The sequence below is a fragment of the Blastomyces gilchristii genome (assembly GCF_000003855.2).
Source record: "Blastomyces gilchristii SLH14081 genomic scaffold supercont1.2, whole genome shotgun sequence".
Taxonomy (NCBI): domain Eukaryota; kingdom Fungi; phylum Ascomycota; class Eurotiomycetes; order Onygenales; family Ajellomycetaceae; genus Blastomyces; species Blastomyces gilchristii.
Genome location: NW_003101681.1, coordinates 5,230,200 through 5,248,297, shown reverse-complemented (window position 1 = coordinate 5,248,297; position 18,098 = coordinate 5,230,200). Strand labels below are relative to the sequence as shown.

General features: G+C 43.0%; 4 protein-coding genes across 6 annotated transcripts; 3 read left to right on the top strand and 1 right to left on the bottom strand.

Annotated features, from left to right (window-relative positions):
• Positions 1 to 6,016: 6,016 nt before the first annotated feature.
• Positions 6,017 to 6,389, top strand: BDBG_01494 (uncharacterized protein; the record flags this gene model as incomplete). Its single annotated transcript, XM_031720363.1, has 2 exons — positions 6,017 to 6,036; positions 6,092 to 6,389. 2 exons carry the CDS (start codon positions 6,017 to 6,019, stop codon positions 6,387 to 6,389), a joined length of 318 nt encoding a protein of 105 aa, XP_031576502.1.
• Positions 6,390 to 7,087: 698 nt separating this feature from the next.
• Positions 7,088 to 8,675, top strand: BDBG_01493 (uncharacterized protein; the record flags this gene model as incomplete). Its single annotated transcript, XM_031720362.1, has 2 exons — positions 7,088 to 7,190; positions 7,252 to 8,675. The coding sequence occupies 2 exons, from the start codon at positions 7,088 to 7,090 to the stop codon at positions 8,673 to 8,675; spliced, it is 1,527 nt and encodes a 508-aa protein (XP_031576501.1).
• A 598-nt stretch (positions 8,676 to 9,273) lies between these two features.
• BDBG_01492 (RNA polymerase III transcription factor subunit) lies at positions 9,274 to 12,200 on the bottom strand. The gene is made up of 5 exons (XM_031720361.1): positions 11,712 to 12,200; positions 11,285 to 11,639; positions 11,127 to 11,204; positions 10,935 to 11,043; positions 9,274 to 10,876 (listed from the first exon to the last, which is right to left on the bottom strand). Exons 1-5 carry the CDS (start codon positions 11,856 to 11,858, stop codon positions 9,811 to 9,813), a joined length of 1,755 nt encoding a protein of 584 aa, XP_031576500.1. The 5' UTR covers positions 11,859 to 12,200; the 3' UTR covers positions 9,274 to 9,810.
• Positions 12,201 to 12,351: 151 nt separating this feature from the next.
• BDBG_01491 (protein phosphatase 2a) lies at positions 12,352 to 18,086 on the top strand. Of its 3 annotated transcripts, XM_002628537.2 has the most exons (9): positions 12,352 to 12,803; positions 13,231 to 13,409; positions 13,534 to 13,926; positions 14,054 to 14,662; positions 14,735 to 15,088; positions 15,164 to 15,334; positions 15,405 to 15,532; positions 15,603 to 16,014; positions 16,519 to 18,086. In XM_002628537.2, the coding sequence occupies exons 2-9, from the start codon at positions 13,386 to 13,388 to the stop codon at positions 16,777 to 16,779; spliced, it is 2,352 nt and encodes a 783-aa protein (XP_002628583.1). In that variant the 5' UTR covers positions 12,352 to 12,803; positions 13,231 to 13,385; the 3' UTR covers positions 16,780 to 18,086. The 3 variants fall into 3 exon arrangements, with proteins under 3 accessions (XP_002628583.1, XP_031576498.1, XP_031576499.1); XM_031720360.1 differs by lacking the exon at positions 16,519 to 18,086 and having other exon boundaries at positions 15,603 to 16,433; XM_031720359.1 differs by lacking the exon at positions 16,519 to 18,086 and having other exon boundaries at positions 13,525 to 13,926; positions 15,603 to 16,433.
• The last annotated feature ends 12 nt before the right edge of the window (positions 18,087 to 18,098 follow it).

Sequence of the window (18,098 nt, the reverse complement as noted above, 5' to 3'; positions counted from 1 at the left end):
CCTGAACTTCAAGATAATAAAGAGCTGCTATTCCCTGTCTCTGATTGAGAATGTGATCAATCATCTCACAGAAGCTGTTATATTCACACAACTGAATGTGATCAATGTATATACACAGCTGTGAATACAGTCTGAGAATGAATGAAAGACTGTCTTTAGAACTGCACTGAGATTGTTTGAATATCTAGTAATATCTTTTGATCTGACTAATATCTCTGCAGCATTTCAGTCTTTTATTAATAAAATACTTTATACATATCTGAATGTCTTCATGATAATATATCTGAATAATGTGATGATGTACTTTATGAAGAAGAAAGAACACACTGAGCATGTGTGAAGTGTGTTAAAGGCCTTAGATGAGACAGAACTGTATGTTAAGCTTGTAAAGTGCAACTTCAGTGTCTACTGAATTAATTTCCTAGAATATGTAATCACTGTGAATGATATTCAGATGAAACCTTTGTGAGTTGAGACTATTCTATCATGACTGAAGTCAACTAGTATTCATGAGATTCAGATCTTTCTGAGCTTTGTGAATTTCTATAGACAGTTTATCTTTGCATTTATGAGAATCTTCTTAATTCTTACAGACATGCTGAAGAATGAAAATAAGAAGAAGTCATTCTGTGAACAGAGAATGAAAAGATTGTTGAGAAGAGAGAACTGTAAGAACTTTCTTACTTCAGAAGCTCACAGAGTTTTTACAAGATTGAAACAGATATTTATAAATACAGTAATACTGTTTCACTTTAATCTCTTACTCTTAATCAGATTGAAGACAGATGTCTTCTTCTTTATAATTTCAGAAATAGTCTTGTAACTACAGTCAAATAAGAACTGAGTTTCAGTGGTCTTTTTCTCATAAAAGATGCAACCTGCAGAGATTAACTATGATATTCATGATCAGAAGCTTCTTATGATAGTGAAATCCTTTCATCACTGATATCACTACTTTAAGAGCCTCATGACAGTGATTACTATTAGAACTGATTATAACAGCTTACAACAGTTTACTTTAATCAAGAAACTCTCACAGCAGCAGGTTCACTGAGCTCAGAGACTGAGTGAGTTCTGATTCAAGATAGAATATATCAAGGAAACTAAGAACTCAGCAGATGAACTCTCTTACAGGCTAGACTATGTTAAGAAGATCAGAGTGACAGACATAGAGAGACTAGAGAAGACAGAAAAGCTTCATAGAATGCTCAGACTGAGTATTGTAAAGAGATTAACTGAAGAGTCTCTCAATTCTCTGTGAGAGAAGAAGAAGAAGAGAGAGAAGAAGCCTGTATAACTACTCTCTGTAATACTGAGAGTTAACACTCTGAGAATCTCTGTGAGAATTCTTGAAGAGAGTATCTATAATCTGAAGAGTTTGCAGGCTTTGAGAAGTGCTGCAGAAGACCTGATATAAGAGAAAACAGAGTATAAGTCTTTATAAGATCTTCTATTCAGATTATCTGAACTACAACTGAAGAATGAATATACTTAGTATATTTAGAAACTGCTCACAGCAGGGACCAACTCTGCAGAAATAAAGGATTGAAGAGACTTAAATAGCCTCTTGCAAAGAGAGAGCTGGATTTATATGCCTGTGAATAAGTTTCTATGTATAGAACTCATTAAAAGGTATCATGACTCTTCTCTAGCAGATCATTTTACAGATACTAGAACTCATGAGTTACTCATAAGAAAATACTTCTGACTGAAGATGTGAGAACTTGTGAAGAAGATAGTAAATTCTTGTGCTGTTTATCAGAGTTTATGAGTAGTGTAATTCAGATCATATAAAGAACTCACTTCTCTACTCATTTTATAAGAATCTTGAGAACAGCTAGAAATGAATGCTCTTATGAGCCTCTCTGAAAGTAAGAACATATATGATGTCTGCTTTGACAGTGTGCTGATGATAGTGAATTACTTTATCAAGATAACACACTTTATACTCACCTGTAAGAACTTGAAGTCAAAGAATTTAACTTATATCTTCATCTGTGATGTGATCTGATTGCATGAATTGTCTATGAACATTATCTCAGATAGAGAATCAATTTTCACAGAAGAGTTCTGATCTGACCTGATAACTATACTGAAGATCTCATGAGATCTAAGTACAGCTTTTCATCAACAGACAGATGATCAGACAGAACATCTGATGAGTATATTGAAACAGTATCTGCAGTGCTTTATCAATTACAATCAGAATGACTGAGTATATTAATTATCACTCACAGAGTTCATGTACAACAACTCAAAGCATGTCAGCATAGGTAAAACCCTCTTTGAGATGCTTACTAAAACTCATTCATAAATGATCTTGATAAACCTGTGAGAGTACACTATAGAGTGTGATAATATCTGTGAACAGACTGAGAGAATTCAGAAGATCTGAGAGAAAGCTCATGAATTCTTGAGAAAGACTCAAGAGTATCAGAAGAGATACTATAACTTTAAGTATATTATAAAGAGTTTCAAGAAAGATGATAGAGTCTGACTGAGTCTAGAAAATATTATCATATGAAGATCTAGTAAGAAGCTGAATCTCTTACAGACAGAGTCTTGTAAGATTATGAAGAAAGTTAGCTTGCAGTTCTACAGATTAAAACTGTCATCTGAGTTACAGATATACAATATTTTTCATATCTCTTTACTCTATGAATATAAGAAATTCTCAGAAGAGAACTCTGTGACTCATTACTCTGTTTATAAAGTACTAGAGAGTGAAAGAGAATATCAGATTAAAGAGATTATTAACTCAGAGAAGTGAGGTCATAAGCTCTGATTCAAGATTCAGTGACAAGAGTATTCTGACAAGATAAATGAGTTCACTTAAGAACTATTCAGACAGATAAGACATCTGTAGAAGCTGAGACATGACTTTCATACTATAAATTCTGATAAGTCAGAATAATGTAATCTTCACTAAGAACCTGATTATAATAAAGATATTAATACTATTATTTACAAATTCTAGTCTATAAGATAATGAGTTTCTACTGAGATGAACAGTCTGCAGTGTACACAAGAGAAGAAGAAAATATATTCTCATTAAAGCTAAAAAATAAGAAAATAAACAGAACTGTGAATACAATTTAGAGATTAATAAAGAAAAAATAAAGAAAACTCATACTCACATTATTAACATCTGTAATACTCAATTCTCTCATAACTATTAATTTCTCTCTTCAAAGAAGCAGAGAGTATCATATCTGTGATACAGATAATTGTTGCATTTAATATAAAGACTGTCAGAAATGTACAGACTTCAGAGAAGCTGAACATCAGAGTGCATGCAGTTGTAGCAGAATCTTGAAGACTGATTATCTGTGTGTATAATCAGATATTTCTTATGAAGCTGTGTTCACTCTCTCAGTTATGCTGAAGTATTCAGTCTGAAAACAATGAAGATGTAAAGAGAGAGCTCATCTGCTCAGATCAACTCTCATCACAAATTCATGACATTCATATTGTCTTGATTATCTGAATTTTGTGAGTACTCAGAGACTCATCTCTCATTGATAATGAGATTGTAGAAATGCATCACAGTGTGAGAATCATTGATAGAGAATCTAGACATATTTACATATATCTGATCAGAGATTGTGTGAGCAGAAAGAGAGTGATCATAGGTCTGCAGAGCTGCAGAAGACACTGACAACACTGAGAGCTTCATAAGAACTGTCAGCTAGAATCTGTAAGAAATTACTTATGAGAAGACTTACAGCAAAGAAGAAGACTGCACTGCTTGAAGCCAGAAGCTGGTCTGAAGAAGGAATGAGATGAGCCGCTGGCCTGAAGATCAGGTGTGATGATGAGGCTGAGAGAGATGAAGATGCAGTTGTGAGCAGCAGCATCCCTGCTTCATCAGCCAGTAAAAAGTGATCAGAGAAGTCACAGAGACACTCATGAGAAGCTCAGTAATAGTCAGACATTGTTTGTGAAGATGTTGAAATTGAAAAAATTTTTATTCTTGAGAAGTTCTTGAATTAATATACAGATATTGTCAGAAACACTCTCTCTCTGTTATCTGAGTGAAAATACTTTACAGATGAATGAGAATACTCACAGTTTATAAAGATAAGAGCTGTTATAGAAAAAGAGAAAAGAAGATAAGATTTCATGAACAGATCTGAGATATTTATACTACTCTAGAGAGGTTTGTTTGCACTGTGAGTGATTCTGTGAAACAGTCAGATTACTCTAATAAATAAGAGTGATTGTGAATTACAGATCTGAATCTTTCTATATGACTATAAAGAGTGATTGTAGACTGTAGATATCTTGATTCTACAATTCTACAGAGTTAATGAAAGAATGAAAAATTCCTCACAATTTTACAGTGTCAAAGAGCAATGATTTGTGAGAATGAATGAAAGATCAACTTATGAATGTTTCTCTTTGATAAGAGTGATCTCACAGAGAGTGATTCATCTGTAAGATGAATCTATGTAATGATCACATAAGAATCTTATGAAAATAATTAAGAGTTAACTGAAACTCTTCTATATGAAAGATGTGAGATGAATCTGTATAATAGTCAGAGAAGAATCTATAGATCACAAAGAATCTCATGAAATAAGAAACTAAGTGACAGACTCTTTTTTCTTTGTAATAATAAGAGATTTTTCCTCACTGAGATTTTTTATAGATGTGAAGAATTTTTAGTGAGTATCACTGCAGTGCTGAGCTGACTATGAAGTCACTCAGTGAAAGGCTTCATGAACAAAGTCTTAGAGAGAAGAGAGTATATAAGAAATCTCACTTCTTATAAATTCTTTATCTCTATTTCTATCTCTTGTGTAACTAATAGGGCTAGCGGCCCTTGACTACACATAACTATATAGACTGAAATTCATGAATACTATTCACAACTCAGCTTGAATGCTATGATACATTTAATCTCTACATTTATCTTTCTACTGTGAACACTTCTAGTAGTTAACAGTACATATCACACCAAGCTGCAAACACCCGAATAATCGCCTGCGAGCACTTATTCTTACACTTATTTGAAAAATGTAATAAGAGTAGATAGTAAGTCTCACTGAGACAGTATAAGACTACTATCTAATGTTAAAACTGTGTAATAAGATCAGTTGAATTGATAATAAAACTATTAAAAAATCTAGTTCTGATTTCAGATACAGTTACACAGTCAGTCTAATAATACTCTCTGTTAAATTCTCAATAAATGAGCACTATGTTATAATATTATATAAGTAAGAAGTGATTTCATAATCTCATTTAATATTATTCTCAATAATGAGATCAGAATAAAAATGTAACTAAGAATTCAAATATATTCTTTATTTAAGACTAGATTTTTATTTGAAAAGTGAATCTGAGATCTTTAATATTTGAAATAACATGATTTGAAATTAATATAATAAATATAAATTATAATCAGAAGTAATACTTTTAAATAATATAATAACTATAAAGTTTAATTCTGATCTCAGATATAGTTACACAGTCAGTCTAATTATTCTATATAAATAATAAACAAATATCTCTCTTTTATTCTATAAGTGAGAATAGCTGAAGTAATATCTCAGTAATATCTTACTACTATAAAAGAGTAATCTGTTAATCTTATATAGAAGTAGAGTTCTTATATTTATTAATTAAATCTTTCTATATTACATCTGAATAATATTATAGAGTTATTGAAAACCAGTTTAAATAGTCTGTAAAATGAATGAAATCATTTATAGAAAAGTAATAAAGTGTGTGAAACTGTAACAGAGTCTTGACATAGCTGAGAGTATAATATAAGTACTATTTTACACTGTTACACATTATTAAAATTAAATACTATTTATTTATAAAATTTTTATAAAAGATGTAAGTACTCTGTACAGTTACTTAATTTATTAAATATTTAATCTTTTTCATCTGTACTTTGTAAAAAGCAGCTGTAATATTAGTACAGACACTCCGCTCACTGAACAGTTGTAATATTGAGACTACTGTACTTTTTAAAAAAAGTGAAGGGAGAGAACAGGCCCTGAATATGATTGGTGCGTGTATATGGTAACACTAGTATAAAATACTCAAAAATATCCATTTGACCCAAATGTCACTATAGGCTGCCGTACTCCGCCACCGCAACACGCTCCAACGCGACTCTTGGTAACATACCGTATTGTCACGGCGCCCCGAAGTCCTTCCAAACCCTCCTCCACAACCCTCCACAATCCTCACATCCTCCACATTCCACCGACCAATTCGCAAGCCGGGATCTTGCATCTTCGTATCTCGAGTCCCTGAAACCCGCAGACAGCTCACTCGCCAATACTATCCTCTCCCCCTTTACGCGCATCAAGCTCCTGAGGCATTTCACCCCGGACCACGCCAGCCAATCCGACCGGCTACCTACACAGTAAAGTTCCTCCTCCCTCCCTCCAGCTTCCAGCCAAAACCTCCCGTTAGTTACACACGCCGAATCAGAACAGTCCGCTGTTGAGCAGATCAGTTTCGCGCCTTAGCTCAGTTCACTAGCAAGGCTAAATAAATCGGCGCAAGGGAGGGCTGCACGGAGCCAATAATAATACACAGTTCTGCTGCATCGACCCTCGCTGTGCTACGCGCTCCATCCAGCCTTGGCCAAAACAAACTCCTCATAACTCTCCAACTTCCCCTCTTTCTGTTCGCAAAACAAGAGCAACACACATCCCGTTTTTTCTTCCCTTCCCTTCTCTTCTCCTGTATCTCGGACCTTGCCTGCTTTCCTCTCTTCTCAACCATACTTGTATATCTCCTCTCAGTTGCGTCCGTGTGCATTTAGCATTCTGCCTGTTCGTATGCTGTATACCGCCATTGTTTACATCTAGCGAGGAACCCATATTGACCCCAACCAACCCCTGGATTTTGATCTGCCTTTTATTTTCCAACTCTGGATTCATCAAAAGGACCTATCCAGTCGTCAAACAGGCCATTGCTGTGATTCACAGCGTCATACCAGCTGGAGATCCTTGGTAGCATCCCACATAGATCCCCTTCATGCCCGCGCCCTCAGGAGCGTAGATATAGAAAAGAACCTTGCCGCAACAATACATAGCACATACGCGATTTCACTCTAAACATGGCCCTTACCCAGTCCATGCCTTCGCCTGTGAGGCAGCCATTCGGAGTGATTGATCCCTCACGCTTGCGTTTTCTGCAGAGCGCGAAAAACCAACAGAATGGTCAGTTACAATTCCACGTTGTGGTTGTATATTTAACCAGCTAACAATTCCCACTTGATAGGAATAACATCGCCTTCTCTCAAACGCCGCCTAGAAACGACAGACCTATCCGACACGGAAAACCTAGACCCCTCCTCCTTCGGCACCCCAAGCACCAAAAGGACCAGAAACGCACTGGATGAGGACGTGTCCAAAACAGCGCCAGCTACCACATTAACAACAAACAAATTCTCCTTCGTCGCACCCGCCAAACCCATCACCACAAACCCCAGACGCCTCCAAACACCTGTCTCACAAATCAAGCGGGCAGCTGCCCTTCCCAACTCGGCCCCGCTCCGTGCTCCAGCAGGGCGCTCACCGAAATCAAAACCCGCAAGTGCCTTCTCCCGCCGCAGCACTGGCTCATACACACGCATTGACCCGCCTTCATTTACAAAAGCCCATGCCGCGCCTCGCGCGCCGTTTTCCATCGCCGATGCCCTTCATGGAACTCTCGGTATGCTCAATACCAGTGTTGCCCCCAACGCGCGCAATGCTACTTCGCAGACGCAGAGGCTGCAGAGTACAAAACTAATCGCGCCGGACGATATTCATCTCAATGTCAATATCAGCAGCAGCACCAGGAGTAATAATAATAATATCAAACACCACCCCAAAGCCTGGGACTTCGAGATCTACACTGATACCGAGCAGGACGAGATGGCGAACCTGATGGAGCACTCAACGTGCGTGCTGGATATTAGTGACGATGAGGAGAAGCCGCGATATAAAGATGATCGCGGGAAGGAGAATATTCCTCCCCCCGTGGAATTTGTGGGACAGCGGGGGTTGATGGGCGGAGAAGATGAAGCGGCTGTCGCGGGGGAGATGGAAGGGGAGGATCGTACTCGTAATGTGGAAATGACAGATGAGCCGCGCTCGGCGCTTGGGGAGTTGGATGTTACGCGGTTCGTGACCGTGGTTGAGTCTGAGTCCAGACCTGAGGGTGGGTGGCATGACTGTGAGAATTCAAATGACCATGCACATGTACTAAACACCATCGACCCAACGGCTATACCACTACCACCCCCAACTGCGGGGGAAGAACATTCCCAATCGCAAGATGAGAAACCATCAGGAGAAGAAGCAGAAACGGCGGTCAGCACATCATCATCATCATCATCATCACCACCACCACCCTCTCGATCTCCGCCTGAATCTCAACCACCTCCCCCCTCAATACATCCCTCCCACTGCCACCCATCCTACCCTCATCACAACCACCACGACGAACAGCAAAGCCAACCCAAACCAAGCCATCCCACCCTCGCCAGCCACGCAGCCATCTCTGCACTGATATCTAACTCTGCACCACCCCTTGCCAACAGCACTTGTACCACCAACACCTCTACCACCTCTTGTTCTTCGTTCGCAGCAAGCAACGAGATAGAGATTTGGGAAAGTGAGAGTGCGGCGGACGAAGCTGAGGCTGACGCCCTGATGTAACGAGGTTTTATTTAATATCTTTTGTTTTGGAAAATGTAGGTATAGTATTAGTGTGGAGTATGAATAATGGGGTGAAGTAAAGCATATAGAACCTTATATACTAGCCGGCCCTTTCTTTTTTTTTTCTTTTCTTTTTTTTTTTTTTTTTTTTTTCTCTTTCGCCTGTGGATGTAGCGCTCGGATCGGGAGTTGTTGGGATAACTAAATCCTTGGGAGTTTGGTTCATCCCTGTTTGTTTCTGTTTCTGTTTCGACGCTATTTTCTGGTCTTTTTCATTGTCTTCAATTACTTGTTTTCTTGTTTTCCATGAATCTGTCGCTGTTATGGTGTGAGTTGCTAATCTGCGGTATATATATATATATATTTTTTCTGTTGGCCATGATAGTTGTTATTAATACAGTTAAATAGTTCATTGTTGTTTTTTTAGCTTTCAATGTCAATTTTCATTATAATTTGATGCAGCTTGTTTTATGTATTAGGAATATTTTTTTGTTGTCCATCTAAGTATTTTTATGGGATTGTAGCTATTTCTTTCTTTTGACTCTTTTAATAATTTTCTCAACTTCTTACATGCACGCTACGTATAATCAATTTATATCTATTGTTTATTTTGGCTGCTTGACTGACTACTGAAGGAATGTATGATTGGTAACTATTGGAATTGCTACTACATGTACATGTCCGGTGTGTTATCTGCCTGTCCTGTGGCCCTGCTTCCCATAGTAGATTGAGATCACTATTTTACCGAACTAAGTAAACTAACTTGGCCGGGTTGGTGTGGTTTGCGTTGCATGGATGTGCTTGCCCGCCTGGTATATATATGTCTGAGGATAGCCCCTGAGATCTCCTGGTAAAGATGCTTCATTCATATAGTACATAAGTCAAGTGGAAGGAACACCCTAGACCAAATTTTCAATCTGGTGGCTATAGACCTGACATTTCTACATCATCGCCTTCTCCCTCTCCCTCCTCTTCCTCTTCCTCCCCCTCCTCCTCTCCAGACTCGCCCATCTCCTCCTCCCCTTCACCTTCATCCTCGTTCTCCCTTCCCACCCCTCCAACCTCATCCTCCCACTTAACCCTCTTCCCTCGACCCCCATCCTCCCCACCCCTTCCATCATCACCATCACCACCATCACCACCCCCCCTCCCCCTCTCCAAAAACACCTTCCGCCCCGGCGCCCCTCGAACCATCGCCCTCACGTCCGCCGGCAATGTCATACATCTCGAATTTACCTGCGCCACCCACCACCAGCAGCACCAGGACCAATAGCACATTTCCTCCCCACTTCCTCGTCCCCGCCAACCGCGCCGGAAACTCCAGCAGGGGCAGAAAATCCTCCTCCATCGCCGCCGCCGGCGTCGTGCCGTGCTCGAGCATGTGCTGGATCTTCGCGCGCATGATCGTCTTGGCGACGGCGAGGGTGACGTTGCCGTACCAGCCGGAGGAGAGGATGTCGCATGCAGCGAGGATGGGGGATGGGGATGGGGATGGGGCTTCTGATGATGGTGATGGTGATGGCGGGGGTGCCGGTGGTTTGAGAAGGCGGGCGAGGATGGGATCGGTGATATCGCATATCATCCACATCTTGCCGTCGCGGGGGAGCGGGGCTTGGCCGGTGAAGATATGGGAGGGGCGGGTCGCCGCGCTCTGGTCGCCACCGGTGCTAGTGGCGGAGGCGCGCGGGAGGGTCTTGCGCCTAGTTGACACCGATGTTGTCGTCGATGTGTTCCTCGGCGCCGGGGTGCCGGCATGGTCATTCTCGAGCTGTTCGGTGATACTGGACGGCAGCGTGCGGAACATAAATGTCTGGTAGACGCAGGAGGATGGGTGGAGGCGCGGGTCATGGCCGAATTTCACAATGGCGTCGCGCCAGGGGCCCGAACGGAAGATGTAGCCGACATACGGCACGGCGAGGCGGAGGGCGTATTTCTGCTCATTGGTCGTGAGGTGGTTGCGTAGGCCGCGCCGGGTCCAGGCCGGGCGGGTTTCGAAGAGGGATTGGAGGATTGCGATGGTTTCCTGTAGGGGTTTGTCGAGGGTGTGGATTGGGGGGCAATTTTCGCGAGGGGCGGTTGGGACGGAGGGGACGTCGCATGCTACGAGGTGGGTGAGGACTTTGACGATTTGTTGGGTGTTTGTGGTTGTTATTTCGCCGGATGGGCCGATGGATTGTTTGACCGTGGGGTTTTGGCGATAGCTGTGTTGGGGTATGTGTTAGGTATAGTGTAATTTGGGAGAAATGAGTGTGAACATACAGGTAGTTGAAGGGGGCGTCTCCACGGCTTAAGGCTGGCGGTGGTATGATGTCGACGTTCGATGTAGACCCTTTGGTCATATCGAATTGGAACTCTTTGAGCTTGTCGTCTATATAGGGAAGATTAGCATTTATCGGAAGAAAAATGGTGTAAAATGACTGGGGTTCAAGGGGATATAAAAGCACCACATACATCGGAAGGGTAAGACATTCTCTCTGAATTTCGTCATAAAGGGGCTAGAGATTGTCGAGTAGACGAAATCCGGCATTCCTATGACTTCATCAGCACTAAAGCATTGAACTTTGAAGTCTTGATGGATATATTATATCCATTGGGCCTACACGACATACCACGGAAGTTGTGCATTCGCTCGACGCAGCCAATCGCTTCGACCTCGTATTTGCCCACGTTATCCTGGAGTCGTCGCAGCAAGGCCCGCGCGTTTAGAGCACGGGACGGCACTGTAGCACTGCTTCTACTAGTGGTAGGGCTGGCAGGTTCACTGGCTTCTTCAACATCATTGAGGTCGTTGGTGAAGGGCTCATCAGAACCACGTTTGCGCTTGCGCCCAGTCCTCTTGGGGACGGTAATCTTCAGCAAGATGTTATTTGCAGGGTTACAGATTGAAGACAAAGGTCTGCTCATGCCGTCCTCGGGAGATAAGAATAAGTTGATCGAGGAATCCTGACGTGGCGGATTTAGAAGCTACAAACGGCATGTTAGTTGCAGGCTTTGTTTATATAGGTTGAAAGAGGGGGGGGAACTTGGTCTGCTTGCCCTTGGAATGCCGCCGTTTCCGCTAAGGGTTTCGATCCCTTTGTCTATGTTCTTCACCACGCATGGATGTTCCACAGTAACGATCTCACGCGCTGGAATCGAGTACCAAGGGGCAGTGCGATCGCGGGCATGAGGCGTTTGCGACATATTGAAGGGGGTTTATCAGGGTGGCTAAAACAGTCATACGGCAAGTGGGTAATTGAAGGGTGTGTAATTCTGGTACGGAGTATATAGATTTAAACGGATACACAGATAGATATGCTCATTTCCATTCTTGCCTGTTTGTAGCCCAGCACGCACGGTGGATAGAGCATATATTGACATACATGTATTTATACGGGCGGATGCAGGCGCTGGGTTCCTAATGTTGACTTAGGGTTTGCCTTTTCCCTGGACCAGCGCGCTAACTACTGACGGCAGAGTAGAAAGATAGAATCACAATGAGAGAGTACTCTGTATAATCCACATGTTCGCATGAGTATATTTATACATACTGTAGATACAATTTATATCTAACTCATCCCCCACGCTGTTTCTATCAAGTGGATTCGCCACGTGACCCGCCCCCGCTAGCCGCATCAGGCAGCCTGCGCCAAGCCAAACCACAGCTACAACCCGCAGAAGAGTGGCGCCAAGACATGCCTGCTCCTGCCACTCTGGGGAGTCTGTCTACTCGAACTCTCCCGCCCCGACGACGACAACATCCACCTCCAACGGCGACGACATCTACAACTCCCACCACACCTCTATCCAGCTCCTGTCTGCGCTGCACCCGCTGTCATTTATCTTGTCTTGCCTTATTTCTACCTCTGCTCAGCGCTCGTCTCTCCCTTGACTGATCCTACTTCATCCTCTCCTTCCCACCCCATGCCTCTTCGCGCTTGATCCCTCCTTGTTTCCCTCCCTTCCGAACCATACGGCCCGCTGGGATTGACTCCCCGCCCTGCCACCACCGCCCCTGAAGTCGCTCACATCCCCTTCCGCTACTGCCCACCCCGGTCGATTTTCCCTCAAGCCACAATATCAAACCAGCTGCCTCCTCCTTTTATTCAGAACTTTGGGGTTTCCAATTGTCTTTGCTTGTTTGTTAAGGTACGTTACGTGACCCTACTCGGTAGGTCCTGAGGCTTGGCTTGATATGTCTCCACTCCTCTCCCTCCTCCCTCCCTCCACTTCCTCCCCTCCCTCCCCTAAACGTTCAGCTTCTGTATGTCTTTCGTTCGGGAGAGTGCAAACGTGCAACCCCGTCACTGCGCCACCCACTGTCGAGCCGCAGCATCCCTTCCTCTTCCACTCCCCTTTGCTCCTGTGCAAGAAAACACCAACCTGCACAGCCTAATCCCTTTCTTCCCGTTTGTTTTCTATTCGAAGATGGCACTTTCTTCACCTTGATTTCATGGCGATTGTTCGCCCTGGGGTCAACTTAACCCTGCCACCTATAAGCTAGAGCGCTTTCTTCGTCTCTGGCACCCCTTAAACCCGCGCTAGGGAATGTGTGCTCACTCATGTGCCATTCTAGAATAAATATACCGCCCGGGTCGCCTTTTCCGTTCCCCCTCGAAATTCACACAGCTGCTGGTCACGACTATTCCGCTGACTGTCGGATAATCGTGGTCGACTGGCTGAACACTGGCGGATCTTGTACATGTGGCCGCCACACCGATATAAGCTACCATGAAGGGTTTCAGGCAGAGAGTGGTAAGAGCTCCCACACATAACCAGCCCCGCGTGGGTGTTTGTGTTATGTGTCTTGGAGCTATGGACACATTTTGTTTCGTTGTAGGAAGAACCCGGCATTGACTGACGGCTTTAGCATGAACAGCTGTCCCGTGCGAAAGATTCAAACAAGTCTTCTAAGAAGAAAGATTCTTCCGGGACATCCTCCCCAAGTCAAAACACAACCTCCAGTTCGACAGGCCCTAGCCCTTCCCCGGCCAACTCCAATCATGGCACCCCTACCACCTCGACCACCTCATTGAACGATATGAAAGGGAAGGCTGGACTACAAGGCGGCAACGGTGGTGGACCGCCAGCTGGCGCTATCCATAACAATGCTCAGTCACAGCTAAGCGCCCCTCAAAGCGCCCAACTTTTTATGCCTCCAGGACAAAACATGGGAGGTCATTCGGGTCAAATGCCCGGAAATGGGCCCGGAACACCGATTCGACAACCACAGCCGCTTGCTCCAAGTGTAATCATTAGCCCTAGCGCACCGGTATGTTATTCCATTTTTCCCTCTCCCACACTGCTCATCCTTTCGGAGCGATTGGGTTCACTTCGTATAGCATTGGATATTATGTGCTGTGGATAACTAGCTGCTGACGAACGAGAAACAAATTTAGCACATTCCTCCGCCGGGGGCTGCAGAGACCATGCCTGGAGATCTCCAGCCACCAAAGGCTGGCCAAAAATCAAACCTTTTCGATCGGTTACAAACAACTCCCAAGGATGTTCCAGAAGGTATCAGAACACCCAAACGACAACACTCCTCGAGGTTCGACATATCTGATCAGCGCCAAAGAGAACTGGAGAAGCTCCCGGGCTTCCACGAAGTCCCTCCGAACCGGCGCCAGGATTTGTTCATGCAAAAAATTGACCAGTGCAATATCATTTTCGATTTTAATGATCCGACTGGCGATATGAAATCCAAGGAGATCAAGCGACTGGCCCTGCATGAATTATTAGACTACGTGGCGAACAACAGATCTGTTATCACCGACCCCATGTATCCCCGCGTGGTGGATATGTTTGCCAAAAACCTTTTTCGCCCTATTCCTCCCCCAGTTAACCCTCAAGGGGACGCTTTCGACCCGGAAGAGGATGAGCCTGTTCTTGAAGTTGCATGGCCGCATATTCAGGTGGTTTATGAATTTTTCCTCCGTTTCATCGAGAGTCAAGATTTCAATACCAATATAGCAAAAGCATATATCGACCATCAGTTTGTTTTACAAGTATGTTGACTTGTGCTTTTATTCCCACAGCTTTTTCTGGAATTATAAAAAAAATACTGACCTATGGGAAAGTTACTGGAACTCTTTGATTCTGAAGACCCCCGCGAACGAGACTTTCTCAAAACAACCCTCCACCGCATCTACGGCAAATTCCTTAACCTACGTTCTTACATTCGACGGTCGATCAACAATGTTTTCTTCCAGTTCATGTACGAAACGGAACGCTTTAATGGAGTAGCAGAGCTGCTCGAGATTCTTGGTTCTATTATTAATGGCTTCGCGCTCCCACTAAAGGAGGAGCACAAACTCTTCTTAACGCGCGTCTTGATTCCCCTACATAAAGTGAAGAGCCTGAGCATGTATCACCCCCAGCTGGCATATTGCATCGTTCAGTTCCTCGAAAAGGACTCTGCACTCACTGAAGAAGTAATTCTAACCCTTTCATTCGCCCCTTACATCCGGTTTCCTTCTCTCGCTGAAATTGACTCGTTTATTTCCTAGGTCGTTCTTGGGTTGCTCCGATACTGGCCGAAGGTAAACAGCACGAAGGAAGTTATGTTTTTGAATGAAGTCGAGGATATCTTTGAAGTTATGGACCCCACGGAATTCGCCAAAGTCCAGGAGCCGCTTTTCAACCAATTGGCAAAATCGGTGGCCAGCCCCCATTTTCAGGTATGTTCCGCTTCACCACCGAAAATAAATTTGTCTGTGGGTCGTTTTTGTTAATAATATCTCTATCCAGGTGGCTGAACGGGCATTATACTTTTGGAACAATGAATACTTCTGTAATCTTGTCACCGATAACGTAGAAACTATCCTGCCTATCATGTTTGCTCCGCTATACGAAAATTCAAAAGGGCATTGGAACAGGTAAGATCTATGTTCCTGAACTTGCAAAATTGATGACGCACACTTTACTTATCGCCACCCGTCCCCACAGGACCATCCATAGCATGGTATACAACGCGATGAAACTTTTCATGGAAATCAACCCACAATTATTCGACGATTGCTCCCACGACTACACAGAACTGCAGTCGACTGCAGAAGCCCGCGAGAAGAATAGACAGGGCAAATGGGACAGGCTGCAGCTGCTAGCTCAATCTCGAAAGAGCATAACAGGAACAGGAACGGGCCCATCTCCACTATTGGCCAACACTACTACTAATGCTGGTGCGACTACATCATCTTCCACACCATCATCTGATGGACCACAAATATCATCTCGCCATACGGACGATATGGACACGGTTACCCACGACAGCCAACAGCGACTTAATGCACTGAAACTACAAGATGAGTCGAGTAAGGAGCGGCGGTTACGGGAGCGGGATGGGCAAGACCTGAATTCGGTTAGTGCTTCATAAGATTTACAGGGGACTTGAGTGAGTTAGAGGGGCGAAGAGAAGAACAAGAGAGATAGAAAGAGAGATAAAGCGAGATCCCTTGTATCTGCAGCCAGCCATTTCATGCATTTCATGCACCTTTTTCACAATGTCACGACTCATTTTTTCATTCACCATTTTCCATTTTGTCAATTTCTGCAATTTTGTTTGTTTCTTCTCATGGCGAATGACTTATTTCAAAAACGAAAAATAACCACATATACATTTTCATTTTCTTCTTTCTATCCATCTCTGTCTCTGTATTTGCTTGCTTTTCTTGCATAGCCAGAGCGAGAATTCCTCCTCCTTATTTTTTTTTCCTTTTCCTTTTTTTTTTTTTTTTCTTCTTTTTTTCTTTTTTCTTTTTCTTTTTCTTTTTCTTTTTTCAACGTGCGTGGGCTGTTAAATGTATGTGACAAATAATTTCTAACATTTACGCCGTGGTTTATTACCCCCGTTTTTTGATTCCAGCAGAGGCGCCGTCACGGATCGTACGATGACACTCGCTCGCGCAGGACAGGATCAGGATCGGGATCGGGGTATGGGAGTGGTGGTGAGAATCCTGGCACTGCAGCCGCTGCAACTCGTGGTAGTGGCAGCAGTAGGAAACGGGGGGAGCGGAAGGGTTCTTCTGGAAGCCAAAGCGTTAATACTGATAATCATAATGGTGGGGGAGGGTTCCCATCTTCAACACAGATGCCCACTGTGGCACAGAGCAATTCGATGAGGTAGAGTGGAGTGGAGTGGTTAGATGGATTGATTGAATATTGATGGGTTGTTGTTTGGTTTCCTGGAACTTCTTTCTCGGTTGATATGAGGTATCCTTTTTTCATTTTTTCTCTCTTACTTGCCTCACCCCACCCCTTTCACCGGCCGTCCCCTTGGCTGTTTCTTGTTTTGCATTCTCTTTTCTTTCTTCTTCATGAATTCCTGGATCTCTTCTCTTCTCTGTTCTTTGTTTTTGGCTTTGTGCCAGTGAACACAACCTCTTCATACACCTTACAAAGTTCTGTTCGGAATTTGATGAATGAAAGGCATAGCAATTAGCATGCTGTGATGATGTTGTGATGTTCTCTTGTTACTCTTTATTTTTTTCACTTTTTGATATTTATCTTCTACTTCTGAACGCCCACTGTTTTGTAAATCTTGATTTTTACTACTACTACTACTAAACTTCGGATACACATTTTACAATGTTCTGTTTTTGTTACAGTTCCCCGCTTTCCTCCTATCGCCCGTCCGTCCCTGGCCCATCCCTATTTACACCCATCAATTCATGAACATTATTTTTATGGGTAGGTTTTGTCTGTGTGCTGTGTGTGCATGTGCTCATGTGTTGCCGATTTATATGTTTTCTCCAATCCATTATTCATTATTCATTCTTCTGTCCTACTGTTTTGTGTTGCTCTGTTAAGCGCAGTAGAAAATCTTTATGAGACTGTTCTCTTTTTCTAGTTTTCTTTCTTCATATCTAGTGGTTTTTTGTTCTTACCGTTTTTCTTTTCTTTTGTCCGCGGTTTGGCATTCGCTTTTAGAGCTGTGTTGTGTTGTTGCCCGGGTTGTCAAAAGGGGGGAATAAAAGACATACTATATAGCTGGTTTTGGTGGATGGCGTTTACCCGTTCTCCTTGTTTTTGGCTCGTTGGCCTAGACGTCTATGGGATGAAAATTATTTTCCCTTTTTCCCTTCTTCCCTTTCCTTTTCTCTTATAAACTCAAACCACCCGTACATCCCTTATTTTCCGTATTGTTTGCTTCAATTTTCATATATGTCTTGTCTCCCCTCTCTTTGCAGGCCTTTCATTCCCTTTCTCTGCTTTTTTACTTCTTCTTGTCCTTGTTTTTAAACAGCTATACACATATATGCCTCAAAGGGACTTCATAAATTGCAAGATTGACAATAATGAATTTGACCATCCTCTTTCCACCCAGAATCAAGCATGCATTCTTCTCTGCGGCTAATATTTAAGCCAAGCACCTGACTAAGCATCCCAGGCGGCAGTAGGCGCGGGAAAATATTTATCCGAACCTGACAAACCCAAACGCTAACC

Excerpts from the sequence above, each read along its gene's own strand:
- BDBG_01492 (XM_031720361.1), bottom strand. The coding sequence starts at position 11,858 with ATGTCGCAAACGCCTCATGCCCGCGATCGCACTGCCCCTTGGTACTCG. Across the intron at positions 11,640-11,711 it reads GAAACGGCGGCATTCCAAGG|CTTCTAAATCCGCCACGTCA; the intron begins GCAAGCAGACCA and ends TGCCGTTTGTAG. Across the intron at positions 11,044-11,126 it reads GAATGTCTTACCCTTCCGAT|ACGACAAGCTCAAAGAGTTC; the intron begins GTATGTGGTGCT and ends TTCCCTATATAG.
- BDBG_01491 (XM_002628537.2), top strand. The coding sequence starts at position 13,386 with ATGAAGGGTTTCAGGCAGAGAGTG. Across the intron at positions 13,927-14,053 it reads TCATTAGCCCTAGCGCACCG|CACATTCCTCCGCCGGGGGC; the intron begins GTATGTTATTCC and ends AAACAAATTTAG. Across the intron at positions 15,089-15,163 it reads ACTCTGCACTCACTGAAGAA|GTCGTTCTTGGGTTGCTCCG; the intron begins GTAATTCTAACC and ends TTTATTTCCTAG.